The sequence below is a fragment of the Gopherus evgoodei genome, chromosome 1, assembly GCF_007399415.2.
Source record: "Gopherus evgoodei ecotype Sinaloan lineage chromosome 1, rGopEvg1_v1.p, whole genome shotgun sequence".
Classification (NCBI taxonomy): domain Eukaryota; kingdom Metazoa; phylum Chordata; order Testudines; family Testudinidae; genus Gopherus; species Gopherus evgoodei.
The window spans coordinates 205,672,003-205,685,749 of record NC_044322.1 but is presented as its reverse complement, the minus strand read 5'-3'; the positions used below and the strand labels follow the sequence as shown (position 1 = coordinate 205,685,749).

The 13,747-nt window shown below is 47.1% G+C and overlaps 1 protein-coding gene across 1 annotated transcript in view; it reads right to left on the bottom strand.

The window, feature by feature from the left end:
- Positions 1-733: 733 nt before the first annotated feature.
- Positions 734-13,747, bottom strand: part of LOC115634957 (phospholipase A2-like) — a 36,624-nt gene continuing 23,610 nt past the window's right edge. The window contains exons 3-4 of the mRNA XM_030533060.1: positions 5,405-5,511; positions 734-2,542 (exon numbers count right to left, since the gene is read on the bottom strand). Of these exons, the coding sequence (XP_030388920.1) occupies positions 2,394-2,542; positions 5,405-5,511 (256 nt within the window). The 3' untranslated portion in view covers positions 734-2,393. The remainder of the gene's footprint in view (positions 2,543-5,404; positions 5,512-13,747) is intronic.

Genomic DNA, 13,747 nt, shown 5'->3' with positions numbered 1-13,747 from the left:
ATATAAAAGCCAGGACTGGCATTAGGGGGTAGCAAGCAGGACAATTGGCTGGGACTCCATGCCACAGGGGCCCCCACAAAGCTACATTGCTCAGGCTTCAGCTTCAGTCCCAGGTGGCAGGGCTCAGGGCCCCAGGCTTCAGCCCCTGTAGTGGGACTTCAGCTTTCTGCCTTAGGCCCCAGCAAGTCTAATGCTGCCCTGCTTGGCAGACCCCCTGAAACCTGCTCACAGCCCCCCAGGGGGCCCCGGGGCCCTGGTTGAGAATCACTGGCATAGACCAAAACAGCCTTTTATAAGAGATTAATCTTATTATTAGCTACAGTCCTGGTTAACTGGACAATGTATCTTGGAAGGATAGGTGTATTTCTTATACATCACCCTGGATCTTTCCTTGCATTGTTTCTTGTTTTAAAAGGTAGTGCCCTAGCATTTTCAGCTACAAAATTCTTGCATAAAACCTGGCACCTGTTTCAATAGAGACTGATGGATGAGCGAAATACTTAATCTCACCAATTGCTAACTGCTACCCTCATATTATTTGTCCTGAATGCATTCCTTCCGGGGGATCAAGGAAAGTCAATGTTCTAACCTAGCAGCAGCACCCAGTATAGTTTACCTTGTTCTGTTGACTTGGTTGTCATGGTGAGCTCTTGTAATGAAGGAATGTAGGGGCAGAGGAAAAGCCATTTTGCAATACCCTAGGCAAAGGAATTGAAGTACTCTTGAGGGTTGATTTTACACATCCAGAGGATTTATTAGGCAGAAAACAAAGGGATTTCAAGCCTCTAACAAACTAAAATAATTAAAGGCAACATTAACACTCTTACAGTGATCCAGAAACATTCCAGATAGAGTTTGAACCTTCAACAAAGCCTGGGAGTAATTCAGCCAAGGGCTTTTCAGAGGCTCCAGGAGATCTCCCATGTTAAAGTCTGTCCTCTGAGGTCAAGTGAGTTCCCTGGAGCACAGTAGGGATTCTGTGTGGAAACAGCACTGGACATTGGCCTAACTTCACTCCTGTTGAAGTCAATGGGCATTTCATCATTGACTTCAATGGAAGCAGAGTTAGGCCCATGTGGAGCACTTTTGAAAGTCTCATCCTTTATACATGCACTGCACCCTGATGCTCCTAGAGGTCTCTCATATAAAGAGACCACATTTTCATCTCAGGCACAAATTCCCAGGCCCTCATCTCTGGGCAGGCTCCAGTCACATAACTGGGTCTCTCTTGTGGTATGCAGGCTATCACACTGTGCTAAAACCTTCATGACTAGCCACCTACCACATTGCAGTTCCACCCAGCCTCATGTTGGATGATGAGATTAAGCTGACATCATGTCCATCCTCTGGTTCTAGGACTCAAAAGTGGGATAGAGACCCAAAATATAAAGGATACAACTAAGAGTAGAATAAGAAACTTTTACTTGAGGTGGAATTTATTGCTTTAACATGAATAATGCTGTCTATAATCTCAGCTGCATGATTTAATATTTCTGAAGGCAATCATATACAGCAGAGAAAGTGGGATAAGCTAAGATCTCTACAGGACAGAAGCAGATCAGGGCCTAAAATGTGAAGCAGTGGAGCTATACACTCAGGTGTGTCCAGGATTTGATGAGCCTATGGGTAGAAAACATGAATGGTTACTGCCCCTACAACAGAAAAAGAAAAATGTGACTCTCTTCCCACCTCTGAGGTTCTTCTCAGAGGTGTTCTCAGCTGTGTGAAGTGAGATGACAAAAAAAAGAGACTGTTGGTCAGGACTTTTAGAGAGACAAAAATCTGATAAATGTTCAGTTCTTGCCCTGACCATGGCTCCTGCCAGAAGTCCAGGTTCCTTTACAAAGAGAAGTGACCATGCCCTTTGGCAGCTTGTCCTCCATGATAGAGAAAATGAGGATGCCTGTCTACCCATCTCCAGCAGCCCCCATACGTAAAGTATGACTTCTGCACTTCCAGAATGGGCTATTTTGGGGCTTTGATAGACAGCGTAGCCATCAGTAGGAATTAACTAAAGGCAACCAAATAGAGCACCCCTGGCCCCAGGCTTTCCAAAACGTATGGGTGCTCAATGTAAGGCAATGTGAAAGGACAGCATGCCAGTAGCTGCTGTTGACACTTTTTCTTTCTATCTATAACTGCAGGGTGGAGTTGCTGTGGTGCGCTATTAGATGTCTTTGACCCTCTTCAACTAAGGAGGTGTATGGAGGGGTTGATCCTTAATTCCAAAGATCGAGGAGGTGCCTAACCAATTCTTTTCTCCTCCTCACCATCTCAGGCTGCCAGAAATTCTCTAACACCACTATCAGTCTTGATCAAAGATAAACAATTTTATTACAGTATGTTAGAAATTAGAAAAATGGCCCCAGAAGATTAGTCTTGTCCCCCAATATCTAACTAACATGACACGTGGGAGTAGTCTGTCCACATAAAAAATCTGGCCAGAGGACGTACTGTGGGTTATAAGAGGCTGTGCCCCAACATTTGGCTGCTTCTTGGTCGCATTCGCACACCATTTTTTGGCATCTATCTGTCAGTGTATCTGAAAAAGAAAATGACAACAGAGGATGAACAGTTCAATTTGGACCAAGAGCATCAGACAGTAATAGCTAGCGGCAAATTGGCAGTGTCTAGAAAACCGTGCCCGCCATATGATACCCACTGAATACATGTTCAACTTGTCTTCCTAAGTGGTCCTGACGGTTGAGTGCCTCAGTTTTCACCCAAATTCAGTGACCCTTTTTGAAAATGTGCACCTACATCTTTTTTTAACCAGCCTTTCACTTTGTACTTATTATAAGCATCTGTAATATGGTTACTCCTCTTTCACCACTTCTCAAAAAGCTGCATGTATTAAACTTTGCTTCTGTTCTGAAAGGTGACTCCGTTTACAAGAAGGTGCTCTTCTCAGCTCTCAGCCCTGGAAATTCAACATGCATTTGAGAATCAAGTTGAGTTCTTTCCTTCTCAGAAACACCATAACTGATATTTATAAAGCAGGGGTGGGCAAACTTTTTGGCCCAATGGCCACATCTGGGTATGGAAATTGTGTGGCGGACCATAAATGCTCATGAAATTGGGGGCTGGGGTGCAGGCTGTGGAATGGGGCCAGAAATCAGGAGTTCAGGGTACAGGAGTGGGCTCTGGGCTGGAGGTTGGTGTATGGGGGGTGAGGGCTCCGGATGGGGGTGTGGGCTTTGGGATGGGGCTGGAAGTGAGGAGCTGGGGGTGCAGGAGGGGGATCAGGGCTGGGGCAGGGGGTTGGGGCATGGGAGGGGGTCAGAGGTGCAGGCTTCTGGCGGTGCTTACCTCAAGCAGCTCCCAGAAGCAGCAGCATGTCCCCCATCTGCTCCTATGCGATGGCGCAGCCAGGCGGCTCTGTGAGCTGCCCCACCTGCAGGTGTCACTCCTACAGCTCCCACTGGCCACAGTTCCTGTCCAATGCGAGCTGCAGGCATGGTGCTTGGGGCGGGGGCAGCATTGGACACCCATGGCTGCCCCTATGCATAGGAGCTGGAGGGGGGACATGCCGCTGCTTCCGGGAGCTGCACAGAGCCACAGCATACATGGAGTGGGGTAAGCCCTCAACCCCGCTCCCTGGCGGGAGCTTGAGGGCCAGATTAAAATGTCTGAAGGGCCAGATGCAGCCCACCAGTCATAAAGGATCTGCAGGCCAAATTAGACTTTCAGTGGCCCCCTGTACAGGCCCTTTATTTTTGACAGGTTTGCATGGGCATAACTGATTGGAACTTAGTTAAGCAATTCCACTGTTGGTGCTCAAGGAGGAGTGGAACCCTGCTTCCTCTTCCAGACTCTCCTGGCTTTGCAGAGTACAGAATATAACTCAGTAAAAACTTAGGCCTAGAATCACAAAGGTATGCAGGTGCTGTGACACCCAGTTCATATCAGCAAACCTTTAGGCACCTAGAAAATCACAGGAACACATTGCAATCTCCAAAGCCTGAGTAAGGCACCCAGGCTCCCAGTACAACGGATGTAGAGAAATAGGTGCCCTAAAATGTGATCCACAAGCTGTCTAAGCCCATCTCGTGTAGATCGACACCTATCTCTGCCAGCCGCTCTCAGCTGTGAACCCTCTTTGGAGGTGGACACACAAGGCATTTTTTGCAAGAAGTGGGGATGGGAAGCAGCTTCCTCATAGCTTTTAGCCCTCTGGTTAGGGCACCCACCTGAGATCTGGGAGACCCTCAGTTTATGTCTCCCTTCCATCTGATGAGGCGAAGGGATTTGAAACTTCTCACATGAATGCTCTAACTACTGCACTATTGTGTTGGAGGTGGGTGTTCCCTCAGTCTCTGCTGCTGAAACTTTTCCACTGTAGATAAATACTTAATGAGCACTTGGAATAGGAAGCCTAGGTTTCCTGCATCCTGGGTGAATGCTAAGCCCACCAGGCTACAGAGTTGTTCTCATGCTTGGGTTCTCTCACTCTTGGGTTCCAATGACTCGGTTATCCAGAGTGCCACACCAACAGAAGTGACTGAGGGAGCCCCACCTCAGAATTTTCTATTTTTGCCTTGCCCTCCCCTCCCAAGTTCTCTCTGTAGCATGCCCAGCATCTTCAGTTTATTGTGCTTAGAGCAGTTTGGCTTGGCACTCTCTCTCTCTCAATTTCCATTTCCAGCGTTCAGCTAAATCTCTCCAGCATTTCCTGGCATTAAATCATTCTTCCCTTTTATTTGTATTGAGTCAGCCATAACACCTCCCTGGACTAGTAAGGACTGCTGTGCTCTAGGTTAGGGCAGCTGACTTGCCCAAAGGAGAAGCCATGCAGTGTTTGCATCACTAATCTCCATTGGAGGTTATGTGAGGGAGGCAGCTGTTAGCTGCTGCATTAGAGAAGGGCTAGCGGAGGCTGTCACAGCCTTGTCTTGGTTTACCATAGAGTTAGCTCAGTTCTATGTAACTCATGTTTGTGGTGTGACTGTAGGGACCATGAATCAGTGCATCCTCACACAACATTCATACCTGTGTTTAGTGCACTTCCGGCTGTGCCTCACAGCCACACTATGGCTATTCTTTCATAGCAAAAAATAGGTGTGTTTTTACACTAAGATAGCTAACCCAAACTCAAATCAAAGTTGAGACAAGGCACAGGTAGTTTTATCTGCATGGATGTAGCTACTACCCCCACCTCCTACATTTGGGGTTGAACTTGACTAGCTACATCAAGATAGTCTCTCCATAGGTGAAGATCTGGAGGGAAGGGATTAAAAGAGTTTGGAAGGAGTCGAGGTCACGGAGAGAGAATCATGATGTTTTTTAAATGTTCCTGCTCCATTTGCAGGGCCCAAGCAAAACAAATTTAAATAGAAGTGGCCCCTAAAGTAAAGGGAATGGAATAAATCTAAAACATACAAGGAAAGTGGAATAATTTCCTTACCACACACCACAGCACTGTGTTCACAAGTCCATTCGTATCTCAGCATCTTGGGGTTGCAGCCTTCCCGTTCTGCCTTGTCATAGCAGCAGTCATGCTTGTGGCAGCACCTTTCCACAACAAAGAGACTGAGTTTTGTCTGGTTTCAGAGTAGCAGTCATGTTAGTCTGTATCCGCAAAAAGAACAGGAGTACTTGTGGCACCTTAGAGACTAACAAATTTATTTCAGCATGAGCTTTCATGAGCTAAAGCTCACTTCTTCGGATGCATAGAATGGAACACACAGACAGGAGATACTTATAGTCTGTATCCGCAAAAAGAACAGGAGTACTAGTTTTGTCTGTTACTTTCTGTGAGCTTTTCTCAGGGTATTTCCCAGTATGCAGCATGTGGAACCATGTGGCCACACAAAACTATTTATGACTATTCGTACGGATATTTCCCTAGGCTGGAGAGGAAATTCTCTATTGTTCAGACAAGTGTTTGATCATTTCAGTGAAAAACAATGCTTCAGAGTTTGTTATTAATATTCTGCAGATCTAATGGAGCAAACAGAAGTGACACTAGGCTGTGCTACCCTTTCTGGTGTAACCTTACAGCAGGTGCTTATGAACGTGTGTCATCAAGACTTCTTTCTGCGACTGCTTAGTCCAGGACGTAGGCCTGATTCTCTTTTGCTCAAGGGCAGTGAATCTCCCTGTCATGGTATAACCTCCACTCTGAACCTTAGCGTCCAAAAGATGGGGTACCAGCATGAATCCCCCTAAGCTTATTTACCAGCTTAGATCTTGTAGTGCTGCCATCAACCAGGACTTGCAGTGCCTGGTACACTCTGGTCCCCCCCAAACCTTCTCAGAGGATCCCAAGACCCAGACCCCCTGGATCTTACACAAGGAAAGTAAACCCTTTCCACCACCATTGCCTCTCCCAGGCTTTCCCTTCCTGGGTTACTCTGGAAGATCACTGTGAATCAAACTCCTTGAATCTTAAAACAGAGAGGAATGTACCTTTACCCTTCCTCTTTTCCCCTCCCCAAGAGGTAATACAGATTCAAGCTCTGTGAATCTAAAACAGAGGGATTCCACCTCCCCCTCCTCCCTTCTCTCTCCCTGTCTCCCACCAATTCCCTGGTGAGTACAGACTCAATTCCCTTGAGCCTCAACAAGGAGAAAAAATCAATCAGGTCTTAAAAAGAAAAAGCTTTTAATAAAAGAAAGAAAAAAAGTAAAAGTTGTCTCTGTAATTTAGATGGTAAATGTTACAGGGTCTTTCAGCTTATAGACACTAGAGAGGAGCCTTCCCCCCAGCACAAATACACATTAAAATCATTCCAGCAAAATACACATTTGCAAATAAAGAAAACAATCAAAAAGACTAAACCGCCTTCTCCTGGTACTTACTATTTGAATAGAAAATTAGAGAGCCTGTAGGTATGTCCGGTTACTCTCAGAACCCAGAGAGAACAACAGACAAACAAACAACACAAAACAAAGACTTCCCTCCACCGAGATTTGAAAGTATCTTGTCTTCTGATTGGTCCTCTGGTCAGATGATCCAGGTTCACTGCTTGTAACCATTTACAGGTAAAAGAGACATTAACCCTTAACTATCTGTTTATGACATGCCCCCCAAATCGCAGACAGTGGGGAACCTCACTGGCAGTGATTTCTTCCTATAACTTTAGAATAAACAGATTAATACAACACATGCACCTTTATATATACTACTAAGTATGTAAACTACAAGACTTTCTACGTTTTAAGGACAATTTTTAACCAGTGGATTCTGGGAAACTTTCATGACAGAGTGCATCAGCCACTTTGTTAGAAGCTCCTGAAATGTATTGAATTTTAAAATCAAAATCTTGGAGAGCTAAACTCCGTCGAAGCTGTTTTTTGTTGTTTCCCTTGGCAGTATGAAGCCACTTTAGCGCAGTATAGTCAGTTTGTAGCTGGAACTGCCGTCCCCAAACGTATGGGCGTATCTTTTTCAAAGCGTACACAATGGCGTAGCATTCCTTTTCACTGATTGACCAGTGGCTTTCCCTCTCAGACAGTTTCTTGCTGAGAAACAGGACAGGATGGAAGTTGTGATCCGGTCCTTCCTACATGAGAACTGCTCCTACACCACACTCAGATGCATCTGTGGTTACTAGGAATGGTTTGTCAAAGTCCGGAGCCCTTAGCACAGGGTCAGACATGAGCATCGCCTTAAGCTGGCTAAAGGCCTTCTCATACTCATCAGTCCACTTAACTGCATTCGGCTGGGTCTTTTTGGTCAGGTCGGTCAGTGGGGCAGCAATTTGGCTGTAGTGTGGTACAAATCGCCTGTAATACCCGGCCAAGCCTAAGAAGGATTGGACCTGTTTCTTTGACTTTGGGACTGGTCACTTTCGGATAGCATCCACCTTGGCCTGTAGGAGGTTTATGGTTCCTCGACCCACCTGCTGTCCCAGGTAAGTCACTCTGTTTTGGCCTATTTGACACTTTTTGGCCTTAACAGTTAGTCCGGCCTGCCTGATGCACTCAAAGACTTTTTCCAGGTGTTTGGGCCATGAATCTAAAAAAATGGCCACATCATCGAGGGTAGGTAACTGCATATTTGCCCAGTCCTGCTAGTAGACCATCTACCAGCCTTTGGAAGGTGGCGGGTGCATTTCGCAGCCCGAAAGGAAGGACATTAAATTCATACACCCCTGCATGGGTGATGAATGCTGACCTCTCCATGGCAGGTTCATCTAGCGGTACTTGCCAGTACCCCTTGGTTAAGTCTATTGTAGATATGAACTGGGCCCGTCCCAACTTCTCCAATAGCTCATCGGTACGTGGCATTGGATAGTTGTCTGGACGAGTTACCGCATTTAGCTTACGGTAGTCCACGCAAAAGCGTATTTCCCCATCTGGTTTGGGTACCAGAACCACTGGAGATGCCCATGCACTGGTAGATGAGCGGATTATACCCATCTGTAGCATGTTCTGGATCTCCCGTTCTATAGCAGCTTGGGCATGAGGAGACACCCGGTAGGGTGGGGTTCTGATTGGGTGAGCATTACCTGTGTCAATGGAGTGGTATGCTCGTTCAGTCCATCCTGGGGTGGCTGAGAACAATGGGGCAAAGCTAGTGCACAGCTCCTTGATCTGTTGTCTCTGCAGATGTTCCAGGGCTGTGGAGAGGTTCACCTCTTCCACGCCCCCATCACTTCTTCCTTCATAGTAGACACCTTCAGGCCACTCAGCGTCATGTCCTCCCTGGGCTGTAAACTGACAAACCTGTAAGTTTCTGGAATAAAAGGGCTTGAGAGAATTAACATGGTACACTCTGGGCTTTAGGGAGGAATTGGGAAATGCTATGAGGTAGTTAACAGCTCCCAGGCGCTCCTGGACTGTGAATGGCCCTTCCCATGATGATTCCATTTTATGGGCCTGTTGCGCCTTCAAGACAATAACCTGGTCTCCTACCTTGAAGGAATGCTCCCTGGTATGTCTATCATACCAGGCCTTTTGCTCTTCCTGAGCATCCTTTAGGTTTTCTTTAGCAAGGGCTAAAGAGTGTTGGAGGGTGTTTTGTAGGTTGCTTACAAAATCTAGAATGTTAGTTCCTGGAGAAGGCGTAAACCCCTCCCATTGCTGCTTCACCAACTGTAATGGCCCCTTAACCTTGTGGCCATACACAAGTTCAAATGGTGAAAACCCTAAACTGGGATGTGGTAGAGCCCTATAGGCAAAAAGCAACTGCTGCAACACTAGGTCCCAGTCACTGGAGTGTTCATTGACGAATTTACGTATCATGGCCCCCAAAGTTCCATTAACCTCTCCACCAGGCCATTGGTTTGATGGTGGTACGGGGTGGCAACCAAGTGATTCACCCCATGAGTTTCCCACAGTTCTTTCATGGTCCCTGCCAGGAAATTAGATCCTGAATCTGTAAGAATGTCGGAGGGCCAACCTACCCTGGCAAAAATGTCTGTTAGGGCCTGGCACACAGCTTTAGCCCTGGTGTTGCCTAGAGCTACTGCTTTCGGCCATCGGGTAGCAAAGTCCACGAAAGTCAGTATGTACTGCTTTCCTCTGGGGGTCTTTTTTGGGAAAGGACCCAGAATATCCACAGCTACTCGCTGAAATGGGACCTCAGTTATGGGGAGTGGCTGGAGAGGGGCCTTGACCTGGTCTTGGGGCTTTCCCACTCTTTGGCACACCTCACAAGACCGGACATACTTGGCAATGTCCTTGCCCATCCCCTCCCAGCGGAAGGACTTCCCCAACCGGTCTTTGGTTCTGTTTACCCCAGCATGGCCACTGGGATGATCATGGGCTAAGCTTAAGAGCTTTTCCCGGTACTTAGTTGGAACCACCAACTTTTTTTGCGGATGCTAGTCTTCCTGGTGTCCACCAGAAAGAGTCTCCTTGTATAAAAGTCCTTCTTCTACAACAAACTGGGATCAGTTAGAAGAGCTGAGAGGCGGTGGAGTGCTCCGTGCCGCCGCCCAAGCTTTCTGAAGGCTGTCATCTGCTTCCTGCTCAGTCTGGAACTGTTCCCTTGAGGCTGGAGACACCAGTTCTTCCTTAGACTGTGGACTTGGGCTTGGTCCCTCTGGAAGCGATGTAGGTGATGGGGTTGTTTTAGTTGCTGGTGAACCGCTCTCCGCTGGTGCACCAGGTGGTATTTCAGGCTCTGGCTGAGCCTCTTGAGTATGGTTGTTTGCTGTTTCTGCCAGTTCAGGCTCACTGGCACCCTCTGGCGTTGGGGTCGAAGATGGGTTTGCAAACGCTGGTGTCAGTGCTGGCAATAGTTCTGGTGCTGGTTGCTTTTCCAGTTCCTGGTTTGGGACTGGAGGCACTGTGGCTGATTCAGTCGTTGGTAGGGGATCCGGATCCAATACCTCTGTCTGGGTCTCTGGCAACACAGACGGGGCCCCTGTGGACGGCTCAGGAACAGGGATGGGTCTGGACGCTTGCCTGGCTTGGCTGCGGGTAACCATTCCCACCCTCTTGGCCTGCTTTACCTGGTTGGCCAAATCTTCCTCCAGTAGCATGGGGATGGAATAATTGTCATGGACTGCAAAAGTCCACATTCCTGACCAGCCTTTGTACTGGACAGGCAATTCAGCTGCAGGCAAGTCTACAGCTTGTGACATGAAGGGGAAAATTGTCACTTGGGCCTTTGGATTGATGAATTTGGGGTCCACCAAGGATTGGTGGATAGCTGACACTTGTGCCCCCATGTCTCTCCATGCAATAACTTTCTTTCTGCCCACTCTCAAAATTTCCCTTCGCTCCAAGGGTATTTGAGAGGCATCTGGGCCTGGGGATCGTTGGTGTGATGGCGGTGTAATGAACTGCACTCGGTTGGGGTTCTTGGGGCAGTTGGCCTTTATATGTCCTAGTTCATTACACTTAAAGCATCGCCCAGCTGCCTGGTCACTGGGCCAAGGTGGGAGACTGGTGAGGAGGGAGACTAGGGAGTCTGCGGCTTTCCTTGGGTTGTAGGTGGGGTCTTGGGTTGTCCTCGGTTGTAGGGTTTATTGTCAGTGTGCCCCCTGTTGTATTCGCTCCCCTTGACAGTAGCTTATTTCTTTTCTGTTACTTCCACCCATTTGGCTCCAATCTCCCCTGCCTCGGTTACAGTTTTGGGTTTCCCATCTAGGATGTACCTTTCTATTTCCTCAGGGACACCCTCTAAGAACTGCTCCATTTGTATTAGGAGGTGCAGCTCGTCCATATTGTTAACCTTGGTTCCTGATATCCAGGCTTCATAATTCTTTCCAATGTGGTAGACGTATCGGGGGAATGACACATCTGGTTTCCATCTTAGGGCTCTGAACTGCCGACGGGCATGCTCAGGTGTTAGCCCCATTCTGAGTCTGGCCTTGGTTTGAAAAAGTTTATAATTGTTCATGTTTTCCTTAGGCATGTCAGCTGCCACCTCTGCTAAGGGTCCACTGAGCTGTGGCCTCAGTTCTATCATGTACTGGTCTTCAGGGACGCTGTACCCATGGCAGGTCCTTTCAAAATTTTCTAGGAAGGCCTCAGTTTCATCACCTGCCTTGTAGGTGGGAAATTTCTTGGGATGCAGAACAATAACTGGTGAAGGGTTGCTAGGATCGGCTGTGTTTTTCTGCTTAGCCTGTTCTAATTCCAGGGTCTGCTGGTGGGCCTCCCTCTGGAGTTCTATCTGTCTTCTGTGGGCTGCCTCTTTGTCTTTTTCTCTCTCTTCCCTCTCTCTTTCTTTTATCTCCAGCTCTCTCCTGAGGGCAGACTCTCTCTCTTTCTCTCAGCTCCATTTCTTTTTCTCTCAGTTCCATCTCTTTTTGTTTTATTTCTAGTTCTTGTAGTTTCTTTTGCATGTCTCGCTTGTGGTCTGCGTCTTTAAATTGTTTCTCTGCATTCAGTCTTGCCCGTTCCTGTTTCAGTGCGTCCTTGGTAGTCATGGTTCCTGGTTTCTTGTGTTGGGGCGCCCTCTGGTGTTTACTGCCTGAAATCCTGCTTCTTTGTTGCCTTCCTAGGGTTGCTTAGCAACAGTGTCTTTTTTAACACTTTTGAACTAGCCTTTCCTGATAGAGTAAAAAAAAAAGAAACTCTTTGATTTGCAAATATGTTTTGCTGGTCTCTGCTGTTCACAGCTTAAGCCTGCTTTGTTTAACAAAAGACCCTCATTAAACTTAATGTCTGCCTTCAGAGTACTCAGAAGGAAGAAAGAAAAAAAACCCTGCAGACTTGCTTTTTTAAAACCCCCTCTTCTCTTGCTTATAAACAGCTAGCGGAGAGAAAAGAAAAAGAAGAAAAGAAAAGAAGAAAAAGAAGAAAAAATAATAATCCTACTGGCTTTTGGATTCTATCTATCCCACACGCTGCTGCCACCATTGCATGGTATAACCCCCACTCTGAACCTTAGCATCCAAAAGATGGGGTACCAGCATGAATACCCTTAAGCTTAATTACCAGCTTAGATCTTGTAGTGCTGCCACCAACCAGGACTTGCAGTGCCTGGTACACTCTGGTCCCCCCAAAACCTTCTCAGAGGACCCCAAGACCCAGACCCCCTGGATCTTACACAAGGAAAGTAAACCCTTTCCCCCACCATTGCCTCTCCCAGGCTTTCCCTTCCTGGGTTACCCTGGAAGATCACTGTGATTCAAACTCCTTGAATCTTAAAACAGAGAGGAATGTACCTTTACCCTTCCTCTTTTCCCCTCCCCAAGAGGTAATACAGATTCAAGCTCTGTGAATCTAAAACAGAGGGATTCCACCTCCCCCTCCACCTTCTCTCTCCCTGTCTCCCACCAATTCCCTGGTGAATACAGACTCAATTCCCTTGAGCCTCAACAAGGAGAAAAAATCAATCAGGTCTTAAAAAGAAAAAGCTTTTAATAAAAGAAAGAAAAAAAGTAAAAGTTGTCTCTGTAATTTAGATGGTAAATGTTACATGGTCTTTCAGCTTATAGACACTAGAGAGGAGCCTTCCCCCCCCAGCACAAATACACATTAAAATCATTCCAGCAAAATACACATTTGCAAATAAAGAAAACAATCAAAAAGACTAAACCGCCTTCTCCTGGTACTTACTATTTGAATAGAAAATTAGAGAGCCTGTAGGTATGTCCGGTTACTCTCAGAACCCAGAGAGAACAACAGACAAACAAACAACACAAAACAAAGACTTCCCTCCACTGAGATTTGAAAGTATCTTGTCTTCTGATTGGTCATCTGGTCAGGTGGTCCAGGTTCACTGCTTGTAACCCTTTACAGGTAAAAGAGACATTAACCCTTAACTATCTGTTTATGACACTCCCACCTTGGGGGCAGCGGTGGCTCCAGGCACCAGCGCTCCAAGCGCGTGCCTGGGGCAGTAAGCTGTGGGGGGCACCCTGCTGGTCCCTGTGAGGGTGCCAGTCAGGGAGCCTTCAGCGGCTTGCATGTGGGAGGTCCACCGATCTGGCGGTTTGCCTGCGGAAAGGGACCGGCAGACCTCCTGCAAGCAAGCCTCCAAAGGCTGCCTGACTGTCGAACTTGGGGTGGCAAAAAAACTAGAGCTGTCCCTGCTTGGGGAACATCTCCAGTGTAAGAAGCTTTCCTAGTCGGTATAGAGCTGGCGGAATCACCCTAGGCCAGACTCCTTTGCATTCCTGGTTTAGGAGGCATATTGCAGGAAATGGGAAAGCAGAGTAGGGCCCGAGCACTATAGGCACCAAGTATTCTCAGCCCAAGAGCTGCTCTATCTTACTGCAACGGCCAAGCAGGCCATTAGTCAGGGCCAGAATACTACCAGGTGAAATGTGACACTTTCCATTACAGTGCTTGTATTTTAGACCAGGACATTTCAGCAGAGTCTCTATCAGTCACAGATTAT